Source organism: Thamnophis elegans, chromosome 10 (genome assembly GCF_009769535.1).
Source record: "Thamnophis elegans isolate rThaEle1 chromosome 10, rThaEle1.pri, whole genome shotgun sequence".
Lineage (NCBI taxonomy): Eukaryota > Metazoa > Chordata > Lepidosauria > Squamata > Colubridae > Thamnophis > Thamnophis elegans.
The window spans coordinates 25,524,520-25,552,411 of NC_045550.1; the positions used below are offsets into that span (position 1 = coordinate 25,524,520).

The window sequence follows — 27,892 nt, forward strand, 5'->3', positions numbered from 1 at the left end:
TTTCGCCATCTATTTATCAATAAAGCACCAGATAAGCTGTTATGCAGAGTATTGAAACCAAATAGTCAAGCATTTAAGCCTGGAACCCCACAGTTTATTAAATGTTCTATGTTCAATGAACAGAACATCCGAAATTTATTTTATGTAAACAAAAAGGTGAAATGGTGTGGCCTTTAAACAGAACTTTTCAGCAGTCCTTCCCTGCCTTATATTCCAACAACTTTTATTCTTGTAAAGTGTAGCTTTTTCCTAATATTCACAGTAGTATAAACTACCATGATTACTGTGCAGTGATCTATTCTTACCCACTTTCTGTTGCAATTCTGCTATATTCATTAATGATATTTCCTTTGACATTACTAAATCAAGGAAACCTTGTTTTTTTACAGTGTCTTTTACATCAGAGGAGCATCCCACTGTTAAAGCTTTTCAAAATTAGATTGAATAGGAAATGCTTCATAAAAATCTAGGTGGAATACTATTCTAAAATAGTATTTTAGTACTATTCTAAAAGCAGCACTAATAAAGAATATAAGGGATTAGATGTTGCCAAATTTACATCTAAACAACAGTTTCATCCTGACATTCTAAACACTTAACTAGCTTCAAACTGTTCTAATCAGCGTGGTGGATGATATTATGCTCACATCTCTCTTACCATCATCTCTGCTTCATTTCAATTATTTTAGGAAAGTTTTATTAAAATAAATGCGAGACTAGTTTACAGCAAAGAACCAGCCTTCACTATTTTTATTTCCAATATCATTTTTCAGCTCCAAAAGTATTCTTAGAGAATAAAAACAATGAGTAGTTTCAGCCCAGCACTTTTGTTTCCCGAAGTATCCAACTTCTTCCCCGCCCCCTTCAAAGATAAGCAGAGACAGCAAGTGGCAACCTATAGCTGGTAAATTGGTGTTTTATAGAATATCACATTCCTGTTGTCAACCATATTATAACATACTCACAGCACTCTAAATGAGCCTTGCTTCTGTTTTCACCAGTTTATATTTTCTCAAACATATATATGTATACCCAAGATAGCTAAACAACTGTCTAAATAACCCTCTCCATAGTTCGTGTCATTTGTATTTAGAGTGATTCTGAATTTTATAATTATCCCAAATTGTAATAATTTATTTTGCTGATGACTACACGTTTCATGTGTGCAAAATTATTATAAATGGAAATTGTTTGAATTCCTCTAGCAGACATTAGCTATGGTTTATAGTGGTTAATTTTTATACCGCTAAATGAGGAATATAAGAATGTAGTACTCCAACAACATGATGAAGACTAGCAGAACTGAACTTGCTATGCTCAGTTCAATGTTTTTCTCTTAAGAAGCATCTTCTCCAGAAGCTTTCAACAAATGGGTTATTTATCTAACCCCATCTATTGCACGCAGGAGATTCTGCTACCACTGCCATACTGCACTGCAGTAAAAAGTGAGGCTTGAGGGTTGCATCCACTGTGGTTAGGATTCCAGCAGCCTATAGAAAATGCAGTCCACCCCTAAAAAGGAAGGAAACTCCTCCGTTTTTGTCCAAAGCTTTGCTGAACTTCTAATAAAAGTGGTCCAAGGCAAACGGACAAAAGATTGTCAGTCAGGATTCACAGTGAGACATTTCACCTGCCAGGTGTCCCAAGCAGAAACCTGTAATAAATAGATGACAGATTTAGATGAGAAAAGGAAAGGATACACACTGCAAACCATGCTTTCCAAAGCTTATTATCAAAGTCAAATTATTCAGGGCCATTTAAGGATTGTATGACTAGTTTCTTACAGAAGCTTTTTAAACAGCTGATATCAAGGAGATCTAGTTGATCAGGGCTGCTATTAAAAATTAAAGAAACAGTACTATGTAAACCTTCTTACCATTCTCCTCGTGCTATGACAGCTTCTTTACGTACAAGGCGCTTCTTGTCATCCAAAGGCTTGGCCAATGCTCGAATGACTCGTGGCTTGAATGGGATCACCTGTCAAGAATTGGAAAGCACCCCTTTAATGAGGACTCAACTAAAGCCCCGCTTATAAACCAATGAGGGAAATGAACTGCCAAATTACCAGCCACAAGTGCTTTCACTACTTACCACTGGGGTAGGTAAGGAGGCAAGTGCATGGAGGCACTGAAGTGCAGCAATACGGATTGCCTGCAACACATAAAAGGCAGGAAATTAACCACCTAAGCTTCTTCCAGATAGAAAAGGAGAAAATAATCTGAGAAAGGAAATACCACTCTCCTCACCATGGCAGAATTGTCTGTTAGGTTAAGAAACTTGCCCACAAGGGTGTCGATGTGGAGATGCATAACATGAGGTGCATCAAGTAGCAATGGCTGTACGCAGCGTAAAGTTGAAAGCTGCACCACATGGTCAGAACATGACAGAGACTCTAGTAACAGAGGCAGCAACTGTGGAAATGGGCAAAGAAGAAAAAAAAGGGCCACATTTCCTTTATTATTATACAAGTGGATTTAAGGAACCCCCAACAGGTAGAGAACCGTGGCCCACGTTTCATACTCACTGTAGGCAGCTCTGTTACTAGCACTGGCTTGGGCAAGTGATTTAATATGTGAGACAGGCCCTTCAGGTAATTTGGTTTCACATCTGGGAGAAAAAAGGCAGCCCAGTTAAGGTTTTTTTTTTCTAGAAAAATATCATCGCAACATCCATTTGCAATAGAGTCCAACAGCCACAGACCGAGGCCCATAGTGAAAACACTTGTGGGCAGTGAAGAGAAAGCCAAGTCATTCTTCTATTTCTCAATACTTTCTTTAATCATGGAGCTGGACAATTAAGGCTGAAAATTCTCCTGTCTGGCCCTCAAGCAATAATAGAAAGTCCAAACCTTGCAAGAAATAAATAAAGAGCATAACGTTCTTTTTCTCCTATGGAGAGAATATACTGCCCAGGAAAGGCTCTTTAATGAAACGTAAGATTTCTTACCAGGAGTAGATGTGTGGAAACGTTGCACCAACTGGGGCACACAATCTGTGAAGAAATGCTGGCGGAACATGAGACGCACCTCAGCATGACAGCTCTTGCCCAATACATCAGTAGAATCAGCCATGAGCAAAGCAAAGCCATCGCCCACTGCAGGGCCAAGAACAGTGTCCCCCAAAAGCTGGAGTAGCTGTAGAGCAAATAACGGCAGGACATGTTTAAGGAAGAAGTCAAAGTATTAGGCCTTTATGAGAATCCCAGCTTTTCTCTAGAGCTCACCTTGTCAGTCAGTTGTGTGATTAATGGGTGGTAGCGTAGCAACAACGCTTTACTCACCTGCAAGGACAAAAAAATACAATAAACTCTGAAATTAGCATGGAGGAAGGATGAGTGTGCATACAACATTATGCAAACTTACCCACAACAGCAGAGTAAGGGCCTGGCGTTGATAGGGACCTTCATTCAAGCCTTGTTCCAACATTTTCATGGCCATTTCCAAGAGCTGATCTAAGTATGGCCCTGTAAAGAGTAGAAACATAATGAGCAACTGTTACACCTGTATTACATTTTTTCTAACAGTTAAACTGAGTAATATGTAGCACAATCCAGTCTTACGGTTTCAGTAGCATGAGAATATTACTCTAATTCTATGGCTTTCATTTATTACCTTCTGGGTATTTGTTAATCAGTCCTGCAAAGCATTTGGCAGCGGCAGTAGCAGTGAATGGGCAGTCACAGGAACAGCTAAGAGCTAGTAGCTCACGCAGCAACCGATCCTGCTGAGGAATTGCCACCTGCAAGGAAAGCAGACACTGAAGAAGAAGGAAGGTAACAGAAAACTTCCCACTGGCACACTGGCTTCTCACCTTGGCATCACATAGTGCAGATCTACTCTCAAGTAAATTTCCAAATATTTCTGACCTACGATATCCACAATCCTCACCACCAGCAATGTTAATTAGAATGATGGAAGTTGATGTGTGGATGTTTTTGAAAGACCATAAATCATCCCATCCCATTCTCTAAAACTCCACTGAAAATTCTCCCCAGGACTCACTGTTCTTGGCAGTGAACATACAAAGGCCATAAGGAGAGCAACCAGTCTTCTTGGGGCTGCCACCGGACATGGTCCATCCTATAGAAAAGACAACATTTTTACTATGCAGGCTATCCAGAACTTTCTAAGAATGCTTTTCCATACACAGCGAGCCATTTTGGTGCAGTGCTTAAGGTGACTAGAAACCAGGAGATCATGAGTTCTAGTCCTCCCTTAGGCACAGAAGTTGGTTGGGTGATTCTGAGACTGTCACTTGCTCTCAGCTCAACTCACTTCAAGGAATTGGTGATATGGGGAAAATAGAAGGAGGAAGTCCTAAGTACACCACCTTGAATTGCATCAAATAAATAGCTGGCAGAGATTGCTCAAATACCTGAAAGGGATGAAAAGGGCTAGGATAGTTGTTTCCAGGCAAGAAGGAAAGTTCTCCATCCAGGAAGAGAGGTACCACTTTGGACACACTCTGGGCAGCCAACCTGCCATGATATAACAATTGACATTATATTAATACAGAGAAATGTCAAGAGAATAGTGAAAGAGATTACCAACACCTCTCCTAATCTTGGATTTACGTCAAGCAGAAACCCAGTCTTATTCAAATATTAAATTGTACAGCACTAGAAACCGCAGGAAGGAACCTGTTACTCACTCTGGGCTTAAGTGCATGCAGGCTGCACTGATGACTAACACTATGGATGATAAAGCTTCTTCTGTTAGCAGAACTTTGTCAAGTGTTGTTTGAGAATTTTCTGAAAGTGGTAATAGAAATTGAGATGTTAGTTCTTATTAGTTCTTTTCAGGGGTCCTTCCAATGTATTGCCTATTAATGGCTCTTTCACAGAGAAGAAATTGTAACACAAGAAGCAGCTCTAAACAGATGAAGGAGGAATAAAAGCCAGCCAACATATAAATTTAAACACACAAAACTTTATCTCTCTTCTTGCTCAGAACTCAGAAGTACGAAGACATATAATATCATTAGTCAATCTAGGACTGGAAAAAAGAACAGTCCAACCTTAACTACAGGTACTGCTAAAATTTAGTTGAGAGGGTGTAAAAGAGTGAGTATTTCTGCCATCCTACCTTCCAAAGCAGCTTGTACTGCTAAGCCTAGCAAACAGGGCACCACCGCCTGATGGAAATACCAGTATGTCTGAGCATTTTGTTGGCACTGAAGGGCGACCTGTTGCAAGCTGTGGCACACAGATACCACTGAATTATTATTTGCTGGCCTTTTACCTGCAAAAACAAGAGCAATTTTAAAACCCACAACTCATAGTATTATTAAAAGAACTAGTACTTATTGATAATTCATGTATTTGAAAAATGATCACTACATTGTCTGTGGTTGAATTATCACACTGTGGCATAATTATTAAAAGTACATTATTTGCAAAGTGATTCCACATGCAATCATTTTGCTCCTGTCCATTGCAAGTGAGCAACCAAACCAGAAAGCCTATAATTTCTATAAAATGAATCTGCTCAAAACAGTAGATTCTAAATTTGTACTGACCTCAAAACCAAACTTTCAAAACAGATTTGTTTTATTTCATACTTCCATTGTTATACTACCATTTGGAGGCTGGAATATTTCATTTTCTTTTCTTTTTTTCTTTTTCTTTTTCATATTTTATTTCCCCTCTATTGTATTTCATTTGGATTTCATCATTCTTAATCCTCTTATTTTACTCATGACTATTATTTTTTGAGTTTTATCTTCCTTCATTGATTTTTGTTTCTTTCCTCCATCCACCTATACCATTTATCCCATATCTGGTAGAATTCTGATTCTTCTTTTCTCTGGATTTCTTTTGTTAGTTTGTCCATTTCGGCACAGTCCATAACCTTTCTTATTATTTCATCTTCGCTTGGGATTAATTTGTTTTTCCATTTCCGGGCAAAGGCAATCCTTGCCGCTGTAATTATATGTAGTATTAAATACTGGATTTCTTTTTTGTATTTCACAGACATTATTCATAATAAAACAGGTTTCCATTCTATTTTAACCCCTGTTATTGCCTCCAGCCAGTTTTTGATCCTTTTCCAAAAAAATTTTAGCCTCCTCACAGGTCCACCATAAATGGTAATATGTTCCGTATATTGATTCGCATTTCCAACATTTTGGGGAGGTGTTTGTTAAGATTTTAGCTAACCTTTTTGGTGCCAGGTGCCATCTGTAAAACATTTTGTACTGCTTTTCCTTGTATGTGACTGGTAGTGTCATTTTTAAGTTTATTCCCAAAATTTTTTCCCATTTGTCTAATTCAATATTATAGTCAAAGTTCTGCACCCATTTTATCATTTGTTCTTTCACAATTTCCTCTTCCATTTTATACTTCAGGAGGAATTTATATATTCTCCCTATCATCTTTCTGAGTTTTGAATAATTTTATCCAATTCGTGTGGTTCTGTTTCGATGTCATATAATTTAGTATCTTTATTGTATTTAGTTTTGATTTGGAGGTAAGTTAGCCAATCAACTTTCATGTTCTGATCTGCCAATTCTTCATTTGTTTTTAAATTTCCCTGTCCATCAATTAAGTCTTTGTATCTTAGCATTTTGTTCAAATCTATAAAATTTGGGTGAGTTGTCCTTTCTGTCAGTGATAGCCAATTCGGGATTTTCACATAGTGGATTTTTTTGATTTTGAGCCATTTTTGCAATAATGCTCTTCTAATTAAATGATTTTGAAAGTATTTGTGTGTTTTATTTTTATCATCCCATAGGAATGTGTTGTGGCCCAGCAGGAGCTGTTGGAGCTGCCACCAGACTCTGACAGCGAGGGGTCTTATGAGTCGGCCCTGGAGGAGGTGGAGGACCCTGAACAGGGTGCCGACTCCAAGCAGGGCGAGGAGAGACTGGTTGGCCATCAGGTGGCGGCGGAGGCTTGGATCAGAGGGAGTGTTCAGGAAAACACTTGTGAGTTGTTTCAGGATGCATGTCGTCGAAGGAACAACTGCATAATTGTAGATGATTGCGCTTAGCTGATGCTGATTAAGATCCTCTCCTGATTATAAAAGATACTGTTTGTGCCACACCCTGTTTGCAGGAGTCAACGTTCACGATTCAGAGAAACAAACTTGGAGAAGTGGTTTGCTGTGAGAGTTTGTTTGCATTGCCTAGGTTTGTGAGACTTACTGCCAGAGTGCTTATCTCTTTGTTTATTTTGGGCTTACAGCCAACAAGAGTCTGGACTAATTAAAAGTATTCTTATTTACGTTTGCTTGTGGCTTTCATTTCTGGATGGAGAAGGGGGGTCAGAACAGGAATGTATGCCAGCCTGCTTGCAGATCATGGCCTTCTAAGGTCAAAATTCTTTTATTCTTTAGCTCTAGCCAATCCTTCACCAATCTTATTGTTACTGCTGATGCATATAAATCCCAATTTGGTAATGCTAAGCCTCCCCTCTCCTTGCTGTCTTGCATTGACTTTAGTTTTAAATAGGAAGCTGGAATATTTCAAAGTCAAGCCTATGGTGCACACAATCTTAAAAATGATTTCTCAGCTTAAATATATCAAGATGTGAGATTTAATAAATGAGTTACAATAGGCTGTAACAAATATCCAGACAGCACATCTCCCTCACTACGTGGTTTCGTTTCTCCATTTCCCATAAAAAATATTCTTTTGGTGCGAAAAGTTTGTTATCTCTTATTTTCCCAGGCTGCAGTTATACTTTGTTGATGAACAAAGAACATGTTTGCATATTGTGGAAAATCAGAATATTTACTGTTTTTCTTATTTATTTAACAAATATTTAACATTTTTGTCTGTTTTGAGCCGCCCAGACGGGTTAGATGAGATAGGTGGCCATACAAATCAAATAAATAATAATAAAATCATAGGAAGTCTGGAATTAGTCCAAATTTTAAAGTCCTGCTATATGTAATTATAGAACAATGATTTACTGTATGTAGAAGATACTAAAAATTTAGAGTTCAGTGTTTTTCCCATGGAAAGAGGCTATTCAAGCAAACAGATTCTACTAAGTCTTTCCATCTTTTACAGCATCATTGTTGCATAAATCTTGGTCTTTCTAATACAATATCAAACATCAGATAGTGTTCCCTTTCTCAAAATTCCAGTACTGTCATTTAAAACATTACCTTTCTGAATCTGCTGAAGATGTTGCAAGAGGATAGGAACAGTTTGCCTTATAATACTAGGATGGGTGGACACTGCTGCCAGAGCTTGTAGATGTTTCTGATGGGAAGAAATACTGTCCTGAAGTTCTGAAATATATCAATCACATAATTAGTTTGGTCACAAGTATTTGACTTTCTGAAGATAGCATAGCAATCTTCCATATGTAGGTTAAGTTTATTTACAATAAATATATTTACAACGCATTCACGACTATTGAGAAATTCAGACAGGGAATTAGTACTTCTGTGCAACTATTAAGAAAGGTATCCTCTGGAATGATTCTACCTGACTCCAGTCCTTTTGAAAACTTCTGAACCAAATACTTGCTGAAGATTTCTGGGTAGACAGGCGCAAGGGTGCCAGCAGCATCCATAGCTGCCAAACTAAGAAGATATAGAAAAAGTAAGAATGAACTGCTGTAATGAATCAAACAGATCTTTTTGTGGGAATCAATTTTTGAAATTGCAATACCATATACTCTATGTGTGAGGTTTAATAAATGTTACTTTATAAACACACTGAACCAGAGTGATGCCAAATGCCTAGATTTTGCTAAATTCCATCCCGAAGTGTTAGGCTAAAAACTGGTAGTAGAGGACAGGGATTCTCACTAGACATATTATCAAATAATCTGACAGGCTTTGAACTGTGGTTAGATGGTGGCTTGAGCAATTAAAAACTTAACTGAATTAACTGGTACTTCTATGGAAAAATTATCAACACTACTGGCCAAGTCCCATAAAATATTAACCTGGAAATGCTAATCTAGGTGAAAGTAGGTCTGTGATTAGACTTTTTCTTTTTACTTTTTCTTTTAACTTTATTTTAGCATGATATGAGATCCAGGACTTCATACTAAGCCATAACATAGCTTATTTCTTTGGGCATTATCTTGTTATGTGAACCTATTCATAACATTATCTTGTTATGTGAGTATTTGGACACAAATTAATATCAAATAATGACCGTACAAACTCAAATATGAGGAATCAAATGGGATTACAACAACACTATTAGAAATGCCTCTTTCTGTTAATTAACTTGTGTAAAAATCTTAGATCAAGATATGGAAATCTGAAATTGAAGAATTTACCATTAGGTATTAACTGGTAGAATTCTTTTTACTATTTGCAAACAAATTTGTAATAATACCCAATATCACAAAAAGGAAAAATGCTTTTTTAGAAATTCTCAATGGTTTGTTTGTTTGATCAGGAGGATTGTTCTGACCTGATCTGGGAATCCTTTTCATTCAGGATGGACTGTGCAAAGTGATCTGCAAGCTTTTCCACATCTGCAAGATCCAGAAGCTCTAAAACAGAAAAAATAATCCTATATTATATTCTAATTCTTGTGAAGTAATCACAACATATACAAATTCCATTCAAATGATCATTTTTTTTGGATGCTCAGCTGTTAAGACTAGGAATCATGCTAACCAGCAAACCAGACCCATGTATACTCACTAGCATCTAAAAATGCACTTGAGGGGGGGGGGGAATATATGATCTTTCCTCTACCTTCAAGGAATGCCATTTCAAACCAAATAATAACACACACCTTTATGAGATCCTAGAAATGTCAGAATCTGGATCCCAACCAATTGAAGTTGAATATTGGGCTCAGCTAAGGCAGAGAATACTACAGAGCACAAAGAGTCTTTGCAAGAAAGCAGTGGACTTTTGTCTGTAAAGGAGGCAGAAAGAGAGTTACGTGTAATGAAATAATCTTGAGTATATTCAAACCTAGAAACAAGTTTTTTCTAGCATTGTTACTATAATGGTAACTTTCAGTGTCAAACTAGAGGTCTGTGAGGGTTGTAGAAAAAAATTAAATTTTAAAGAAGTAAAAATCATCTAAAGCTCTAGGTGATACAACAATACCACCTTACCTACAAATTCCTGGAAGAATAAAAAAAATGATCTCCAGAAAGGAGGAGGCATCTTGAGAAAGATAACAGAATATGAAACTTATGCAGGATCAAGAACACCTGAGACACATTTATAGATCAATGAAATATAGTGACAAATTTTAAAAATGCAGGATAAAATGGATGCAAAATTCAAAGAAATAATTATAGTGCAACAATGGAATGAGCTATAGCTATAACATTAATTCCAAGCTGCAATTTGAGGGGAAATTGTTAGAAGAATTTTATAGTATATCCTTGTCAGTGATTAACAAGATGGATAAACCATACAATATAGATGGTCCTCAGCCTATAACCATTTGTTTAGGGACCATTCAAAGTTACAACAGCACTGAAAAAGTGATTTATGAGCAGTCCTCACACTTACAACCATTGCGGTGTCCCCAGGGTCAAATGATCAAAATTTGGGCACTTGGCAACCAGCATGAATTTATAATAGTTGCAGAGTCCTGGGGTCATATAATCACCATTTGCAACCTTCCCTGATGGCTTCAGACAAGCAAAGTCAATGAAAGAAGCTGGATTCACTTAACAACCACATGATTCACTTCACAACTGCCTTGCTTAGCAACAGACACTCTGATCCCAATTGTGGTTGTAACTATCTGTAACTAATGCTAGCAATGCTGCAATAAAAAGCGACCTTCTGCTTATGGAATGGTAATGTAACACCCCCCCCCACCCCTAAAAAAAGTATTGGAAAAAATATACGAAACATTTTTAAAAATATTTAAAATAAAATTTGAACTGAGTCCATATATATTTTATTAAGAATAATTTCAGAGAGCATAAATAAAAATACTCCAATCTATTAAGACAAATGCTGACATTGGCAAAAACCAGTTTGATACAGTACTGGAAAAATGAACTCCTGTCAACAACGTAACAATGAAAAACCCAAATTAGGGAATATGCAGCTTTGGCAAAAATGATTACATATATTTATAAGAAAAGTTTAGCTAAATTCAAGCAGGAATGGTTCCTTTATGCATGATAAATCACACAGCAAGGCAGACTTGGAAATTTAGAATTCGGTTTTTAAGAAAAAGTTTTCCAGAATTGACCTCAATCATTACAAAGAATGAAAATTTCCTTATGTCTCTCCTCTTTCCCTCTCAGACTACTGCTCTGTCCCTATGGATGAAAATCATTTATCTCTGCAGAACATACCTTTGGATAACACAGAAACACAATAAATATAAAGAAATAGTTAACAACAGCCTTGCTAGCAAAAGAAAATTCTGCCCTGGAACGTAATTAAGCAACAACTCACCTTCCTCCTCGGGACCCCAAATTTGCCGCAACTCCAAGAAACCAAGCAACACCTCCAAGACTGTCCTGTGCTGACTACTCTACAAGAGATCAAGAGGACACAGGATGGATTGGAGAAACTTCCCTAGACAGAGGAAAAGACAAGAAATGCAGACTTTTGCTCTAAATTAGAGTCCAACCCAACTATAAGCCTAGGGCATGTGGCAGAACTGCCACAAAATATATTGAGATGGGGGTTACATGACCTTTTAAACCTGCTCTTCAATAGAATGTTTTCTGCCCCATTTTTTTCTCACCTGCTCATGCTTGGCATACTGCTCCAACAGCAAAGGAAGTACACTACTTGTGATCTGGTAATAAGCCCGCAAAGAAGCTCCTGCAGCTGCCTGCAAGAGCTTAGCGCTTGGCCACACCAGTTTCATGTCAGGCTCACATAGATGGTGTCTGCAATCTAAAATAAACAAGATTGCTTAAGAGTAATAGCATGCCTTACAAAGCAGCAGCAATATTGTATTTATTCCACTAGGGTGATGATTGCCAACAGCATTAAAGTTTAATTAAAAAATATTCTCTGCATCTTATTTCCTGAGACCTTCTCCTTGAGTGCTGAGAGCCAAATCATGACTGTAACATTAAAATGAACTATCTTCTCTTCAAGGTGTTTACTTCTTTCAATAGCACATCAAGGAAGAACAACAGAATACCTATCATAGGACCAAAAAACCCAACATAAGAGCTCTTCAGGGCCTACCTTGCAGGACTCCTCTAAGAAAGGAATCCAGAAGATCCTCATCATCAGCTCCAAGCACCAAACGGGACAGACATGCTGACAGAGCTCGCAAAGCAGACAAGCATTCTGCTTCTATCTTCTCACTTGCTGTTTGGAATACCTATAAAAAGATGGAGTCAGATCTTCTTGTTTTTACTACAGTGAGTATATTTAGCTAGTATTACAGACGTCTTTAAAAAGCAAGCTTAATCTATTTCTTCCATTTCTCTCTGTAACTTCTTTAAACATTATACCATTCATAACTATTCACTGTGAAATTGTATAAAGTCTCAGGGACAGTAGAACCTCAGAAAGGCAGAGTGGGAAGTTCAGAATGCATGGATCCCCAGAAGCTCAATCTATCTCCCCCCCCCCCCCCGCCACACACAAATACACTACTTCCTCTTACTTCTGTGCGCAAGGATGACCAAAGGCTAGGGAGGAATTCTTTCAGTTCTTTATGCCCATAGATTTTGCATGCAGCAACCTGTAAGGAGATACACAGAAATAATTAGCTGTGTGTCTTAATTGCTACAAGTAGCCCCATAGCCAATACATTGTACCATTTGGACATAAAGTAAAACTAATTCCTGTGGCTCAGGCAAATTTAATTATCATTATTGAGTGTTCTCACCAGGGTTTGCAAGGAATCCAGTTTAGCACTTTGTACATCTGAGTCTATTTTCTCAATGAGCAATGGAAGTAGGAACTGTAGAAAGAAAAAGTAATAAAGAGCACAATTTGGAGAAAAAATATTAAAAAGCACGCTTTCAGGAAAAATATCTCTCTCTCTCACACACACACACACACACACACACACACACACTCCTCACTCACTCACCTTCTAGAACACAATGTTAAACCACTTTTGTATCATGCCAGGATGCATCCAGGGAATGCATCATGCATGGATGCATCCAGGGAAGTCACCAGAAATTAGGCTTGAAGGTGAATGTACTGGGAATAATTTCCCTTACTATTAACAATTCAGAAATCTTTCCCAAATATCAGTGTTGATGGATTTATTTTCAACCTCTTATGGCAGGATGATATGATCTGAATGTTATAATCTATATATTATAGATTGGTCCCAAGGCTGAGGGCCTTTTTCTGTGTGTAAAGTAATAGGTAAACACTGAGAAGCTTCTTGCCTAATTTGGGCACTTGTGAACAATATATAAAAAGACCATTGGCTTACCTGAACAGTCGTTCTCTGCGTGCTGCGGGAGAGTCCAAGCATGGGTTAACACAGTCTATCTGCCCTAGGACTGAGTATCTTTTTTCTTTGACCACGCCTCCCTTTGCCTTTACAATCTCAGTTTAAAAACGAAGAACACTCCGTTCAGGATCGCCTCCACAGTTCCTCGAAGACCTCACTGGAGGCAATCAAAACCCTGGGCGGGTTTGGACTCTCCTGCAGTGCCCAGAGAATGACCGTTCAGGTAAGCCAACGGTCTTTCTCCTGAGCGCTGCTTGGAGAGTCCAAGCATGGGACATACCCAAGCGATGATGTCCAGGGCGGGAAGAGTTAGCAGAGTCCGGAGCCTCTGCAACCTTTTGCAAGATTCTTCTCCCCAAGGAGGTTTTGGCCAAGGCAAAGGTGTCTATCTTGTAGTTATGAATGAAGGCTGTGGGGAAAGCCCACGTGGCTGCCCTACAAATGTCAATGATTGACGCTGGGGTCACCCATGCAGCGGACGTGGCCACACTTCTTGTCGAGTGAGCAGTCACACGACCCGGCATGGACTTGCCCTGATGTTTGTACGCCAGCTTGATGCCAGCCCGCAGCCAACGTCCGATGGTATGCGACGCTGCTTTTCGCCCTTGCGACCCAGGATGGAGAGACAAAGAACGCCTCAGAACGTCTGAATTCTTTGCTTCTTCTCACATAGATGCGTACTGCACGTCTTACGTCCAACTTATGCCAATCCCTTTCCTTGGGATGCGATGGTTTGTGACAGAAGTTGGGAAGGATCACTTCCTGCGATGAAAGAGCGTGTTGACTTTAGGAATAAAGGTAGGGTCAAGCTGTAATATGACCCTATCCAGATGAATAATACAAAAGTCCTCCCTGACCGAGAGAGCTGCTAACTCGGATATCCTCCTAGCCAAAATGATAGTGACCAGGAAGGCTGTCTTAATGGTTAGATGTCGGAGAGACGCAGTCCAGAGCGGCTCGAATGGAGTCCCCGTTAATGCTCGAAGGACGAACGGCAGGTTCCATGATGGATATCAGTGCACCGTTGGAGGCCTGATGTTCGATGCGCCTTTCAGAAAGCTTTTAACTTGAGGGTGTTGGCTCAAGGTACGGGAGGAACCCCTGGAGAGGATGGTGGACAGAACCGCTACCTGGCGGCATAGGGTGTTGGGGGCCAAGCCCTTGTCTCAGTCCTAGGGCAGATAGACTGTGTTAACCCATGCTTGGACTCTCCAAGCAGCGCTCAGGAGAAGGGCAGAGCTATTAGGCAATAGTAGAGACTCTTGGAAGGTGCTGTATTTATATTCTATGAATCCAAGCATATAGAAGTTGAAGGAAGAATCTGAAGCTGAACCCCCAGCAGGAGTAAGCAAGTTCAGAAAGATCTGCAGGACAAAACTAATTGGTGAAAAAGGCTGCTGTATTAGGAAAGAAACAGCCTCACTAATGTGCTGGAATTCCTAAAGAGTAATTTTGTCTCTTTCTTCCTTTCTAATGTAAAAACAAGTCCAATAAACAAAAAGCTGTCTACTAGTATGAGTGTATCAAAACTGTAATAAGGAACACCTGTATGAATCAGGGAGAGACAACAATTACAATTTACTTGAAAAGCACTGTAAGAATAATTTTAACTGTGAGTGAAAAACAGTGTCATGAAAATTCATGTCCCTTTTCATGTTATCCAATACTGCACCAATTGCTGAATAAAACTGTCATACTTCAGCAAAAATGGGGGTAGAGGTCAGCACTGCCCGCAGACTGAAAATCAGGTCTTCTCTCTGGATTCCGTGAGGATCATTGGAGGGCTGGAACAAAATCAAAGATTGAAAACACCCTGGTTATGCTGAATAAACTTCATAAAAAATATCCTTCATAACATAAAGTGTTCCGTTTCAGCACCCATATTTCAGTTTGGGAACTAGTTATAAGACAAACTTGTCACTGAACAATTCACTCACAGGAGTAAAGTCAATAGGGAAGTAGCAGGAAGTCACCTCAAACAGCTCTTCTGCAAATGGCCCTGAAAATTATAAACATAACAGTATGGCATCTGAGTATATACATAGTCACAATGTCATATTAAGCCATTGCAATTACAGAAACTCAAATTCTAGACACGACATATACTTGAAGTTCACCTGGTGACATAACTGTGATCATCCACAACTCAGGAGATTTGTCTTAGAGCTTGACACAAGACAATCTACAACTTTTAATTCAATGGTTTTTACTTTAAGTATATTTTAGCTATTTTCCATGTTCAATATCTCTCCTTACTAAAATAAATTCTATAACTATGAGGGTAGTACTACAGGCTTCTAAAATCTTCCAATCTGGACATAGCTTTTGTCAGATAGTTCCAGAATGTTCTGTTTCCATTTGCGCTAGGCCATTCCAGAGGGTTGATTGACAGTTTTTACAAACAAATAATCCAAACTGGAAGTTGCTTGAGATGTTTTGAGGGGTAAACTGGTTGAAATACCCTCATTTCATTTTGAACACCTCAAAACTGCTTCTGGTTTGAAGGACATGCTTCTAGAAACCAGTAAACAGATCCTCTTGTTCATCTCCAGTGGGATGATCTGGAAAGAAACTGAATATGGAGTTCTCCAATCAGTTCATTCCTTGGATCGATAAATTTTGCACTTGCTATAATGGTAACACAAGCTTTTCCTTGGATGATTAACTTCACTTTGAATCAAAATTACCTAGTGTATAGCCCTTTACAATGATGTCTCGAACAATCTGGAAAGCTATTAACAGGTTGCGTGGGTCTTTCTCTCCATCCATCACCTGAATAAAGCCCAAGGTGAAATCAGCACCTAAACTTTTTAGCTCTGTGGAAAAAAAGCAGCAAATAAGATTCCACGGTTTTCAAGTTGGACATGTGACTCAATTACTTCCAAAAATACTCTTCTCACCTGCCTCTCGGTTGCTCATAAAATTAGTGATGATACTATAGACAGTATGACGATTTAATTGTAGCATAGACTAAAAGAAAAGAAAAGCATGGCTGTTAAAATAATTATTGTTCACATATTCTTAAAATCATATTTTATTACTCTTATTATTTCCATTTCTTCTAAGATAAATTTATTTGTACTTTATCTATTGTTACAGAGGACAACTCAGATTAATTAAATGCAAATAAATCAAAGCTTATGCCTACGATCTGTATTAGTGCGGAAATGGTCAAACTTTTCTTTATTGCATTTTTTGTCTCATTTTTAGTCCCAAGGAAGCTACATATACTTTGCTGCTTATTGTGAACCCCAATATATTTTAGTTCTAATATAAGTGTAATGCACATAAGAACTTCCATTCATACATTACAGATAGTTTTCAACTTACAACAATTCATTTAGCGACCATGAAAAGTTACAATGTCACTGAAAGAAGTAACTTGCCGTATTTTTTGGAGTATAAGACACACCTTTTTCCCTCAAAAGAGGGTGAAAATCTGGGTGCATCTTATACACCAAATACAGCATTTTTGGCATCCCAAAACCCCGCCCCCTTTGCAAAAATGGTTGTGCATAGCCTTTAGGAGGCTTGTAGGGTGTTCCTGGGGGCTGGGAAGGGCAAAAATGAGCGAAAAACAGATCATTTTTTGCTTGTGTTTGCCCCCCCCCCTCCGCCTCCAAGAGCACTCTACAAGCCTCCTAAAAGCTATTCATGCCCCCCACTTTTTTTTTTTTTTTTTTACAAAGAACAGGGCCGTTTTCAATGCAATCTTGGTGCATCTTATACTATGGTGCGTTTTATACTCCAAAAAATACGGTATGTGTGACGGTTTTCACACTTACAACCATTGCAGCATCCCATATTGTACCTAATTAAAATTGGGATGCTCGGCAACTGGTTGCAGTGCATATTTATGATGGCTGCAGTGTCCCAGGTTCATGGGATCACCTTTTGCGACCTTCTGACAAGCAAAGCCAATGGGGAAACCAAAGACACTTCACAACTATGTTTCTAACTTAACAATCACAGTGATTCACCTTAATAATTGTGGCAAGAAAGATCATAAAATGGGGCAACATTCACTTAACAACTGTCTCTCCTAGCAACAGAATTTTTGGGCTCAATTGTGGCCATATCTGTATATACAAGAGTAAGACCTATAATACTAATAATTTTAGATTTAATCTCAAGGGTCAGTTATTCAGCCTCACTTTGTCCCTGCTTTAATTATAGTATCAATACAATACAATACAATACAATACAATAGCAGTGTTGGAAGGGACCTTGGGGGTCTTCTAATCCAACCCCCTGCCTAGGCAGGAATACCTATACCGTTTCAGACAAATGGCTATCCAACATCTTCTTAAAGACTTCCAGTGATGGGGCATTCACAACTTCTGGAGGCAAGCTGTTCCACTGATTAATTGTTCTAACTGTCAGGAAATTTCTCCTCAGTTCTATGTTGCTTCTCTCCTTGATTAGTTTCTACCCATTGCTTCTTGTTCTACCCTCAGGTGCTTTGGAGAATAGTTGGACTCCCTCTTCTTTGTGGCAGCCCCTGAGAAATTGGAACACTGCTATCATGACTTCCCTAGTCCTTCTTTCTATTAAACTAGACACACCCAGTTCCTGCAACCGTTCTTCATATGTTTTAGTCTCCAGTCCCCTAATCATCTTTGTTGCTCTTCTCTGCACTCTTTCTAGAGTCTCCACATCTTTTCTACATCATGGTGACCAAAACTGAATGCAGTATTCCAAATGTGGCATTACCAAGTATCACATAAGGACATCATTTAAAAAAATAGAATGTAAAGAAAGAAGCAACTAAGAATGTTTATAGAAAAAACTGATTGGAATTAACATTTAATGTAGTATCTACCATAATAAGTCAAGACATTTAATGTAGTATCTAATTAGTTATATATATACCACATTGACAAGACCACAGAGACCATTCTTTCTATAATAACAGTATCAGTGAATCAGAACATGATTTCAACTTGAAAAGTATAGGATTATAAAGATTCTTTAGCAGAATGTGACATATTTAGTCTATGACACCAAAGGAAAGGCTCTAGCTATGTATTAATGTTGAGTCACTGCAGGCCTAAGATGCTACACAGTATAACCAGTACAATAATAATGACTGTTGGAAAGAATGTTGAATCATATGTTCAGAATGTAAAGGACTTCCATGCTCACCTGAACGTGAACTTCCTGGAAGATAGCTTTGAGAACAGACACTGCCAATCCTGGAGCTAACACTATACATTTGCTCTAGAAAAAAAAATATGATAAATGTCCATCTGCATTAAGAGATGGCTATCTGCAGTAGCTTCCATGAATAGAATCAGAATCTCAGCACAGTAGATTTAATTCAAATCATGGTTATGTCATTCATCTCTGTTAGGAAGATTCTACTATTTATTTTTATAGAAAAGGTGTACATATTTTTACTAATAATTTTACAAAGATAAAAAACTAATATCAACTAAGGAAAACAGAAAAAAAAATCAAAGTCCAGAGAAAAGGAAAATAGGGGGGAGGGGGGGAATACAGAAACACACCAAAATATTGCCACTGTCATTTAGATCCTGGAAAGTTTACAAAACGAATTACATATGTATCACTGATAGTAAATTCTCACCAGAGCATTCAGTCCCTGCAGCACAGAAGGAATGACAAGGTGATTGTCTTTTAGACGGTTCTCGTAGAATAAGACAAGGTGGGTCACTGGAATAAAAAACATTAATATTACTATAATTAACAATAAAAAGCATTATTAGTCACTACCCTATATTAGTCAGCAAGTTTTCAAATCACACATTAGAAATTAAATGTAACAAAGTGATATCTTGGTTAGGCTTGGAATTACAGGACAAAAATGGGTAATAAAGAAGAATCACAGATTTCTTTATGAGTTAAGACTTGTCTTCCCTTAGGTAGTCCCCAATTCACCGAAACATTTGTTGATGATAAATCTAGAGTTCCTATAACAAGAAAAAACTCCAGAAGGCAAACTGCACATAACCAGCCACTTATCACAAAGCACACCTCTCAGTACAGAACCATGTTCCAATCATTTGTTCTTAGCATGGCAAACACTGGAAGGAATGTTTTCTTGAGACAGCTGTAAGCCACATTAAGAAGTGCGGGCCTTGAGAAAATACTCAGGGATGAGCACTATCAGGGATGATGTGAAGTTATGGATAGTATTATATCTTTGCAAATAAAATCAAATATCCCAAAATTCAAAATGGATTCTCAATCCAGGAACAGCCAAACAATTCAATCATTCCCTCTTCTTTTTGTGTCACTATTGGTACAGGTCGCTTCCCTGTTAAATTTACAAATTATTCACCTCACTCTTTTACTAGGAGCATGCAATGCTTCAAATTTCCAGGCAAAAAGATGTAGGCAAGTGTACAAACTACTATACAATTTTTTTCAGGAATTGTGCAGCAGCCTATAGTAACTATCACACAATAGTGCTCTGCTCTCACTCCAAAGTATCTTTTTGCCTTCAAATCCAAAAAGTTGCATAGTCTACTCTTTGGCTGAACATATGAGACATTGTTTAATATTAAGATGCTTCCATCTTCTCCAAATAAACATAATTGTCACATATGCACTAGTTAATAGTGGCACGGTACAATTAAATGCCTTCAGGCACTCAAAACTGCCAAAGGTAAGATAAATTAAAACATAAATCACACTGTAGTTTAAATATTTGTAAAGAAGAGGAAGAAACACACAAAACTAAATTCTAAAATTCTAAATTTTACACACACACACACTCACACAGAGTCTGGTAGTGCTCAATTTATGACCATTTGTTTTGTGACCATTCAAAATTACGATATAATCCATGACCAAAGTTATAGCCACTGCAGTGCATACATGGCCAGTTGATCAAAATATGGCCATGTAGCAGCCAGCCTGCATTTATGATTGGAGGGATGTTTCAGCTCCCTCCACCTGCCTATCTCTATTCCTTGTTCTTCTGGGCCTCTGTGCTTTGCAGCCCTTGCTACCCTTTGCTATTTTCTTATGCCTGCTGCTGACCAAGCAGGACAGGGTTGGACTTTTACAAGGCAGCGGCTGGCCAGAGGATGCATGCAGCCTTGTCCAAATTGTGTGTGGCTTTCTTGTGAGATTTTGAAGCCTTCCAAGTCCTTGTGAGGACAGATGCTATTTGGACAGGTCTGCGCACTATTTGGAAAATGGCATGAGGGCCCTTGCAAAGATGGTCTGGTATGGCAAGCAGTTTTGTGCAAACCCAGGATGAAGACACTGAAAGTCAGCTGGTGTGGCAGAATGCAAGGCAATGAGGGGTGGCTAGGCTGGGATTCCCTGTTGAGGACTATCTGTATTGCAAAATATAAAATAGTTGTATTTGTGATCCTACAGTTTAGTTTTGTCATACACGGATGCGAATATCAAAGGCTACCAAGTCATTGAATTATATTTGCCTACACATATGCTCCTGATCACTGAATAACACTGAATAAAAACTGAGGGCAGTTTTGTGCCTGGTGAGGAAATTTAGCTCACTGTGAGAATTATATTTTGTCCCACCTTCCTGCTCTTGGAGGAGGGAATAACACTGTAAGAGGACCTCAGAGAGCACTTGAATGCCCTGTGCCCGCACTTGAGAATCTTCATTCTTTAGAGGAGTTCTATATTAGAAAGAAAAAAAACAGAGGAAATGTTTAAGAATCATGCAAGTAAAGAGAAAAATATTGTATTACCAGGAAGGAGTTGGAGTGAGATTTCTCTTACTTGCTCAATCACAATTTAAATTATATTGCATCAGAAATTGCTCTGAAAAATTATCGTTAACATATGCATATATTTTTTGGAACCTCCAAATTCCCATTCTTTTTTTTATTCTTTTGAGGTATGAAATGTTCTTTGAGATATCCTTATTACATTCTTTGACTAATTCAGAGTATTTCTGGGGCCCACCCAAAGGTAGGGTGGGGCGCTGGGCTTGTCAGCTGGAAAGCCAGCACCAAAAAACAGGGGATGCTCCCATCCTCGTCCCAACTCCTGCCAACCTAGCAGTTCGAAAGCATGCAAATGCGAGTAGATAAACGAGTGCGAGTTCCCACTTTGGTGGGAACGTAACAGTGCTCCGTGATGTCATGCTGATCACATGATCACCGAAATGCCTTCAGACAGCGCTGGCTCAATGGCCTTGAAACCGAGATAAACATTGCCCCTATAATTGGCAACAACTAGGGGAGTAAAATCTGCAGGGACTCTTTACCTTTACCCCAAAGTGGTTAACTAATTAAGTTTCCAATTCCTTCCCTTTTATTTGGCTGCTGACAAATATTATGCTGGTTTAATAGTCAGCTACTGTTTCTTTCTACTAAGGTGCACTAGAGTAATTGAGCCCATAGGCTGGAAAGTTGGAACTCTCAAACTCCTCCTACCAGAAGCCCTCTGGACTTTCTGCTTTGAGGTAGCAGTTTGGTAATTTCTGTTGACACCATTCATCTTTTTGGGGCATCTCAGCTGCTGTTATCCCTTTACCCTAAATGAAAATAACTTCAATCCCTCCCAGCAGTGTAGTATAGAAGTATATGAAGAGCAGAGTCATGTCTTTCTCTCTCAAATTTTTTAAAAAGAAGAAGACAAATATAAAATTGCATTTTTACATTGCACCTTAAAATGCATACATTCATTGTTGTAGAAAAGGATTTACACAATTGTCTTGTTCAGGTTCAGTAACTGAACTAAAAAGCTACAAGACAATGCAAAATGAAACTTTCAGGGAGATCACAAGATGGTGCTGATCTGCTACAAAATAGGAATTTCTTGGCAGAATCTCAAAAATAAATGCTGCAGGGAGTTCAATTTATTGCAACTCATAATATTATACATACAAATATCTTCATGCTCAGCCTGAAGGCTGAAATTATGCAGAATTCATAACTTACACAGAAAAATGATAAATTTAAAAAACCACAATTAGCTGTGAACACTACCCAGAATAAAAATAAAGGAACACTTAAAGAAAATGCTGGCTCAGATGTGTATCCATTAAAAAAAGAACAAAATAACCATTTTTTTCTTAAAGCATTTATTCCCTGCTTCTTTTATCTGAAAATTCTAACTTTAATCTTACGGTCTGAGAGAATAATGCTATAATAATCCTCCCTCTCTTTAACATTGGCTCAGAAACAATTATGTCAATTCCCTTGTCATGTTTTGTCTCAGATTTAAAGAATTGACATTTTCTGCTCCCAGAATAGAGAGATTTCTGTGTGACAAAATGTATGACAAATAACTGTGTTAAACAGGATTTTAAAATATTTTTGTATAGTCAGAATCCAGTCCAACCTCAATCTCGGAGTTTTAGACGTTTCATAATTATATATTCTTCTTCCCCCTAAGAAATTACATTAGTTAGCATGATCAAATTCTATGCCATTACATTGTTTTCTTTATATATACTCTCTACAGTTTTCGTGTGTGCTAAGTTTAGACAAGAACAGTAATTTTATGCATATTTGTTATAAAAGTAATCCTATGAAGTTAGAGTAATTATTTTTAGGCACCTGGAGCAGAATAGAAGACAGTTTTCAGACTGATATACAATGAGTACACTTTGTAGAATTTCCAAAAAAATCCATGTGCCACATAATAGCACTCACAGGTGATAATATGAAAAAAAGTAAAGGATATGCCACTAAATACACCTCTGTGTCTCATTCAGAAATGAAGAAATATCTATATGAGCCTACCTTTTCCAAATAATGCAGAAAAGACAAAAATCATTTCTATTAATGAAAAGACAAGGGTATCACATAAAGCAGAGTTCCCCAATCTTTTTGGCTTTGCGGACCAGGGGCAGGGGAAGAGGGGATGGCTTCCCACGCACATGGGGAAGGTCGAGCAGCAGGCAGACACCCCTGCCACTCGCATGATAGGGATTGCACACGCATCCACGCTCGCCACTTCCATGGCCCGGTTCTGAGAGGCTCAAGGCCCTGACATATTTAAAAACCAGAAACTAGCCATTCAATAAGAATAACCTTATGAAATATATTTATCATTAACAGTTCTCATAAAGAAAATGCATTTTAAATAGACTAAACACACTGTATCTGTGAGATTTGGCCAAATACATTCCAGCAGGTCATGATCAAGTCATTTAGAGTGAGCTGGCTTTTGACAACAAATGTAGAGCGGTCTTAAGAGGCACACTCAGTATGAGATGTGTGTCAGTCCATCAGCCAAATCTTCCAATAATTTTTACACTTGAATTCAACTGCAGAATACCCATCTAATCTTCCCTCCATCTTCCTCCCCACCCCCACTTGTCCTTTATTCAACCTTAAAATCACAATCCTTTTAGTTCTACTACAACTAGTTCTTTACTACAGAATGTATATATACAAAGAGATTATTATATCTAATCTCGTTGCACATATTACATGAATTAAATCTGGTGAAGATTTATGCATCCTTCATACTCCCTTAGTTTGGTTAGCATAGCATACACTAGTGGTAAAAAGACTGCAGAAGAAATTGAAAGGAAAAATTACAATATGAAATTAAAAACAAGTTAACGATTTAAATACAAAAGGAAATGGGCAATGTTGACTTTTTTGTTATGGTTATCCTTAGAGCTACTTCTGATTCAAACACACCTGTTACTGGTCAACATTCAGTAACTTCATTCAATCAGACACCTTAAAATGCCTTAGATGCCTTAAAATTTTAGTAAAATATTAATATCCTTCTTTATGTTTCTTCATTGCTCCAATAGTACACAGACATGCTGGACATCAGAAGATGTACTATGTAGAACAAAGATTGTTGCAATGATCTACTTACCCCAAGATTTCTACAACATCTAAAATGGAGCATGTTCCAGTCTTCACTCCTAAAAGAAAAAGTTATTGAAATTGTTAATTTCTAGTTCAATTTTTACACAGGGAAAAATGGGAATATATGTACTTTAAATCCCAATGTTAACTTGTCACTCAGTGCTTGTTCAATTAACAATTAAGACACTACGTCTCATGAAGCATAGTCTGTCTTACTGGTCCAATTCCCATATGTTTAACTGGGACATGCAAAAAGACAGGCAGGTTATACTATCTCTCTCCTGCATAAATATTCCACTTAATTAATCAAGATGGGCTTAGATTTTGCACCCAACTAACTCAATCTTGCTTTGAGTTAACCTAACTTGTCTTATATCTGTAAACTAACTACTAGGCCAAACTTGCAGCCCGCAGACTGGATGTGTCACACACTGGCCATGCCCATCTCATTTTAGCAAGGAGGGGGGGAGTTGCGATGTGTCACGTGAAAACGTGACAATGCAAGACACTCTTGTACTAGGGAATCAATGACTTGCTGGGGTTATATGTCATTGACATTCAAAGATGAGTCAGGTGACTATAGGAGACAAAAAATGGATCATTCTGGTTGTGGGATTATACCCTTATACCCAAGCTTATATGCTAAGCATGTAGGTTTTTCCTAAGAGATGCACTTTTCTATGCTTTTAGCTTCTTTTCTGTGCTGAGCATATAGAAGAGAGAAAAAAATCTCACATCTCTGTACCAGGTCTATCACCTTCTCTGTACAATTCCTGACCAGGACCCAGATTGTTAGGGGCAATATGCTGACTCTGTAAACCGCCTAGAGAGGGCTGTAAAACACTATGAAGCAGTATATAAATCTAAATGCTACGCTATCGAGGATTACACTAATGCTTAACACAAAACTAATTCTTATTTTTTGCAATAATGCATTACCTCAGGTAAAAGCAATCACTATAATGTATTTTATATCATTTGACACTAGAAAGAATCCAGGGATATCTCCAAAATGCTTTCAAGCCACCAAGATTAACTATTGTATATTGCTAAAAATACTGTCAGTTCAGCAGCACAAAACAAAACTGTCTTTGCAGAAATCATTTAACAGTAACAAGAACCAAATAGATGAATATATTGGTATATAGTACTGTATATATTCCCCCCTATCTTTATGTGGCCAGATTGTAAGAATAAACTACACAGTTTGGCATTTTCAGTCTATATGTATGATCTGAGAAATCATGCATAGTCTGAGAAACCATGCACACCATTAAGACGTTAACAAACCAATTAGGTACTTATATTGCCTCTTTAAAAACATATTAAACAAGATTTACAGAAGCCATGATGATAGTAAACCAAAACATCAGCAATTCTTATAATGGACAAAGTTCACTAAATTTCTTCAGCTTTTCATCTAGGATGAAAAAGTATTATAATACTAAAAGTATTATATATTTATAAAATTGAATATTTTAAGGAAAGCATTGCCTAGCACTTTTCTTAATTAAATGTGACATTTTCATGACAATATATTTTGTTGTATACAGTAGATACAAAAAGGGCAGAAAGAAAAAAAATTACATTTTCTAATTAGCCAAGTTCAAAACAGTTCCTCTAATAAATATCCTTAACTCTTTCATTCCCAGAAGATCATATATCCGAATGTATTATTGTGCTTCTATAATGTTAGTAATAATAGAAGGGCTTGGCTTTCAGCTCCTCATGAAATACGGAGTTAAGTCACAGCACCAGTACTTTAGAATTAGACTTGAAAATTCACTATGAAGCCTATTTTGTAATGGTTATACAGATTTACATTTCAGGCAAAAGGAAGATTGGAACTTAGGCCTGCAGTATAATTATTTTTACAATCAATATATGCTTGTTATCTTTGTGCCGTGACTTGTTTATAGTATATTTGAGCCCTAGGGCTTCAAATTAAAATCAGAAAATATATATATTGATACCCAAAAAGTCAGAGTATCCACAATCTTTACTGCGTTATCTTACTATCTTACTATCTTACTCTTCATGAATTGGAAAGCTAATTATCCACCGATACAGTCACTTTAGTAAATAAAAAGTGAGATCAAATAACTGCTTGTAAATTTAAAGAATAACCAAGTTAATGTTAGAACATCATAGGGTTTACCCTAAAATGACTGGTTACTATAAATGGCTGGGCAGCTACGAAAACTATTCTTCCAGCCTTATCTAAACAATAAAATACACAGTAGAATGCATCTGTCCACTTGGCCAAACGCTAAAAGGAATCCTTCATGCAATCTCCTTTCCATTATGTATTTCAGAGAATGCTACACCACATGAAAATGAAACCATTTTTCCTAACGAACAGCTTTATGATAATATGTCAATAATATTTACGTGAGTCTTCTTTATCCTTTTTTTCAAACCTCATCTCCCCCGTTCATGTATAGTTCCAAAGAAAATCAAGTCGGGGAATAAACGAAAAACTCTTTATTCGGTTGTTTTTTTTTTCCTTTACCAAAAACAACACGTGCCATACCCTGCAAGACTAATTGCTCCACCTTATAAACGAACACCTTGCTTGTGCCTAACTTCAACCGATTATAACTGCTGGGGTCCCATATAGAGGCGAATAAAACGCAATTACTAGAGATGGCAGAAAGCCACTTTATAAACCCCAGGATTAATTTATTCCTAAGGGTACCATTGAACTACACTACTGACCATAATTCCCCAAGGCGGCTCTTCACCCACAGACCTAACTTCAGCATTTCTCCCTTTTCTCCGGATCTAACCCCGATCATCTTGCCTTCCTTTCCACGTTATTCACCATTTATTTCAAAGCTTCTTGCCCTACAAATCTCGTTTTCTGCATGCACTGCAGAAACACGCGTGCTCATTTCCATGCCATTTCTATTCACACCCATTCCCTGACCATACCTTCCGCCGCCTGCCTGGCCGCGTTTTCCCATTCCCACTCCTGTAACAGGGAGGCAGGTTTTCCTATGGCAACGTGAGCCCCTCCGTCCGCCATGATAACCTGAGAAGAAGAAAAAAATAAGGGGGGGGGAGGCAAGAAGCAGCAACCGCGCGTGCGCGTCTCCCTGTCACGTGTACCGAGGTAAACTTCTATCACGTTAAAAGAACTCCCTCCAGCGATTGGCAAAAATAGCGGCGCGAGTTTCTAGGCGGGTCTGCCGGCCGAGGTTGTGCCAACGAAGCCGAAGGGCAGAATAGGCGTTAAGGTTAAGGTTATGGAGGGTAAGAAGCTCATCCTCTTGCTTAAAGAGAATGCAAATAATGTGCAAATCATAGATATTTTATTTCCTACGATACTAATTTTGGAACAAGATGGGAAGCTGTGTAAGAAAAATCAGAAGTCATTTCAGAATACCCAGACGACCCGCGTCTCTTTATTCGCTTGCCAATCTAAAATATAAACAAGAAATATGCTTTATATGATTTTGTTATTAGAAGTGGTTGTACAGGCCTAAGAAATAGTGACTATATTTTTTATGTTTTTCATGTTGAATAGCTCAAAATGTCAGGCAAGCCTGTGTTTTAATCAAAGCTGGGAAACAGACTAAATTGCTTTTGATAGTCCCCCAAAACTTGGATCACTGATCCAGCTCAAACAACATTTGGCTATTCTTGAAGAACTTGCCAACCACATTTTAGCATCAGGTACCGTACCCTTTGGCTTCAGCGTATCATGCAAACCAATGAAAGTGAGGAAGCCATGATTCCTCAGCATCTGGTAACATTGGATCA

At 38.1% G+C, this 27,892-nt stretch overlaps 1 protein-coding gene across 1 annotated transcript; it reads right to left on the bottom strand.

Annotated features, from left to right (window-relative positions):
- Positions 1-305: 305 nt before the first annotated feature.
- MMS19 (MMS19 homolog, cytosolic iron-sulfur assembly component) lies at positions 306-27,173 on the bottom strand. The gene is made up of 31 exons (XM_032225840.1): positions 27,062-27,173; positions 24,135-24,183; positions 20,862-20,962; positions 18,931-19,016; positions 18,486-18,560; positions 16,241-16,310; positions 16,028-16,156; positions 15,278-15,339; positions 15,038-15,124; positions 12,756-12,830; positions 12,531-12,608; positions 12,104-12,242; positions 11,649-11,803; positions 11,354-11,432; positions 9,711-9,836; positions 9,381-9,462; positions 8,436-8,533; positions 8,111-8,236; positions 5,084-5,239; positions 4,650-4,749; positions 4,374-4,476; positions 4,001-4,078; positions 3,611-3,737; positions 3,362-3,462; positions 3,223-3,279; positions 2,947-3,133; positions 2,525-2,607; positions 2,247-2,411; positions 2,092-2,151; positions 1,877-1,977; positions 306-1,654 (listed from the first exon to the last, which is right to left on the bottom strand). The coding sequence occupies exons 1-31, from the start codon at positions 27,153-27,155 to the stop codon at positions 1,627-1,629; spliced, it is 3,057 nt and encodes a 1,018-aa protein (XP_032081731.1). The 5' UTR covers positions 27,156-27,173; the 3' UTR covers positions 306-1,626.
- Between the last annotated feature and the right edge of the window lie 719 nt (positions 27,174-27,892).

Bases quoted from the DNA above. Each gene is read 5' to 3' on its own strand.
- MMS19 (XM_032225840.1), bottom strand. From the start codon at position 27,155: ATGGCGGACGGAGGGGCTCACGTTGCCATAGGAAAACCTGCCTCCCTG. The intron at 3,134-3,222 runs GTGAGCTCTAGA...TTTGCTCTACAG, and splicing joins TCACACAACTGACTGACAAG to CTACTCCAGCTTTTGGGGGA. The intron at 2,608-2,946 runs GTAAGAAATCTT...TTTTTCTCCCAG, and splicing joins TTTCCACACATCTACTCCTG to ATGTGAAACCAAATTACCTG.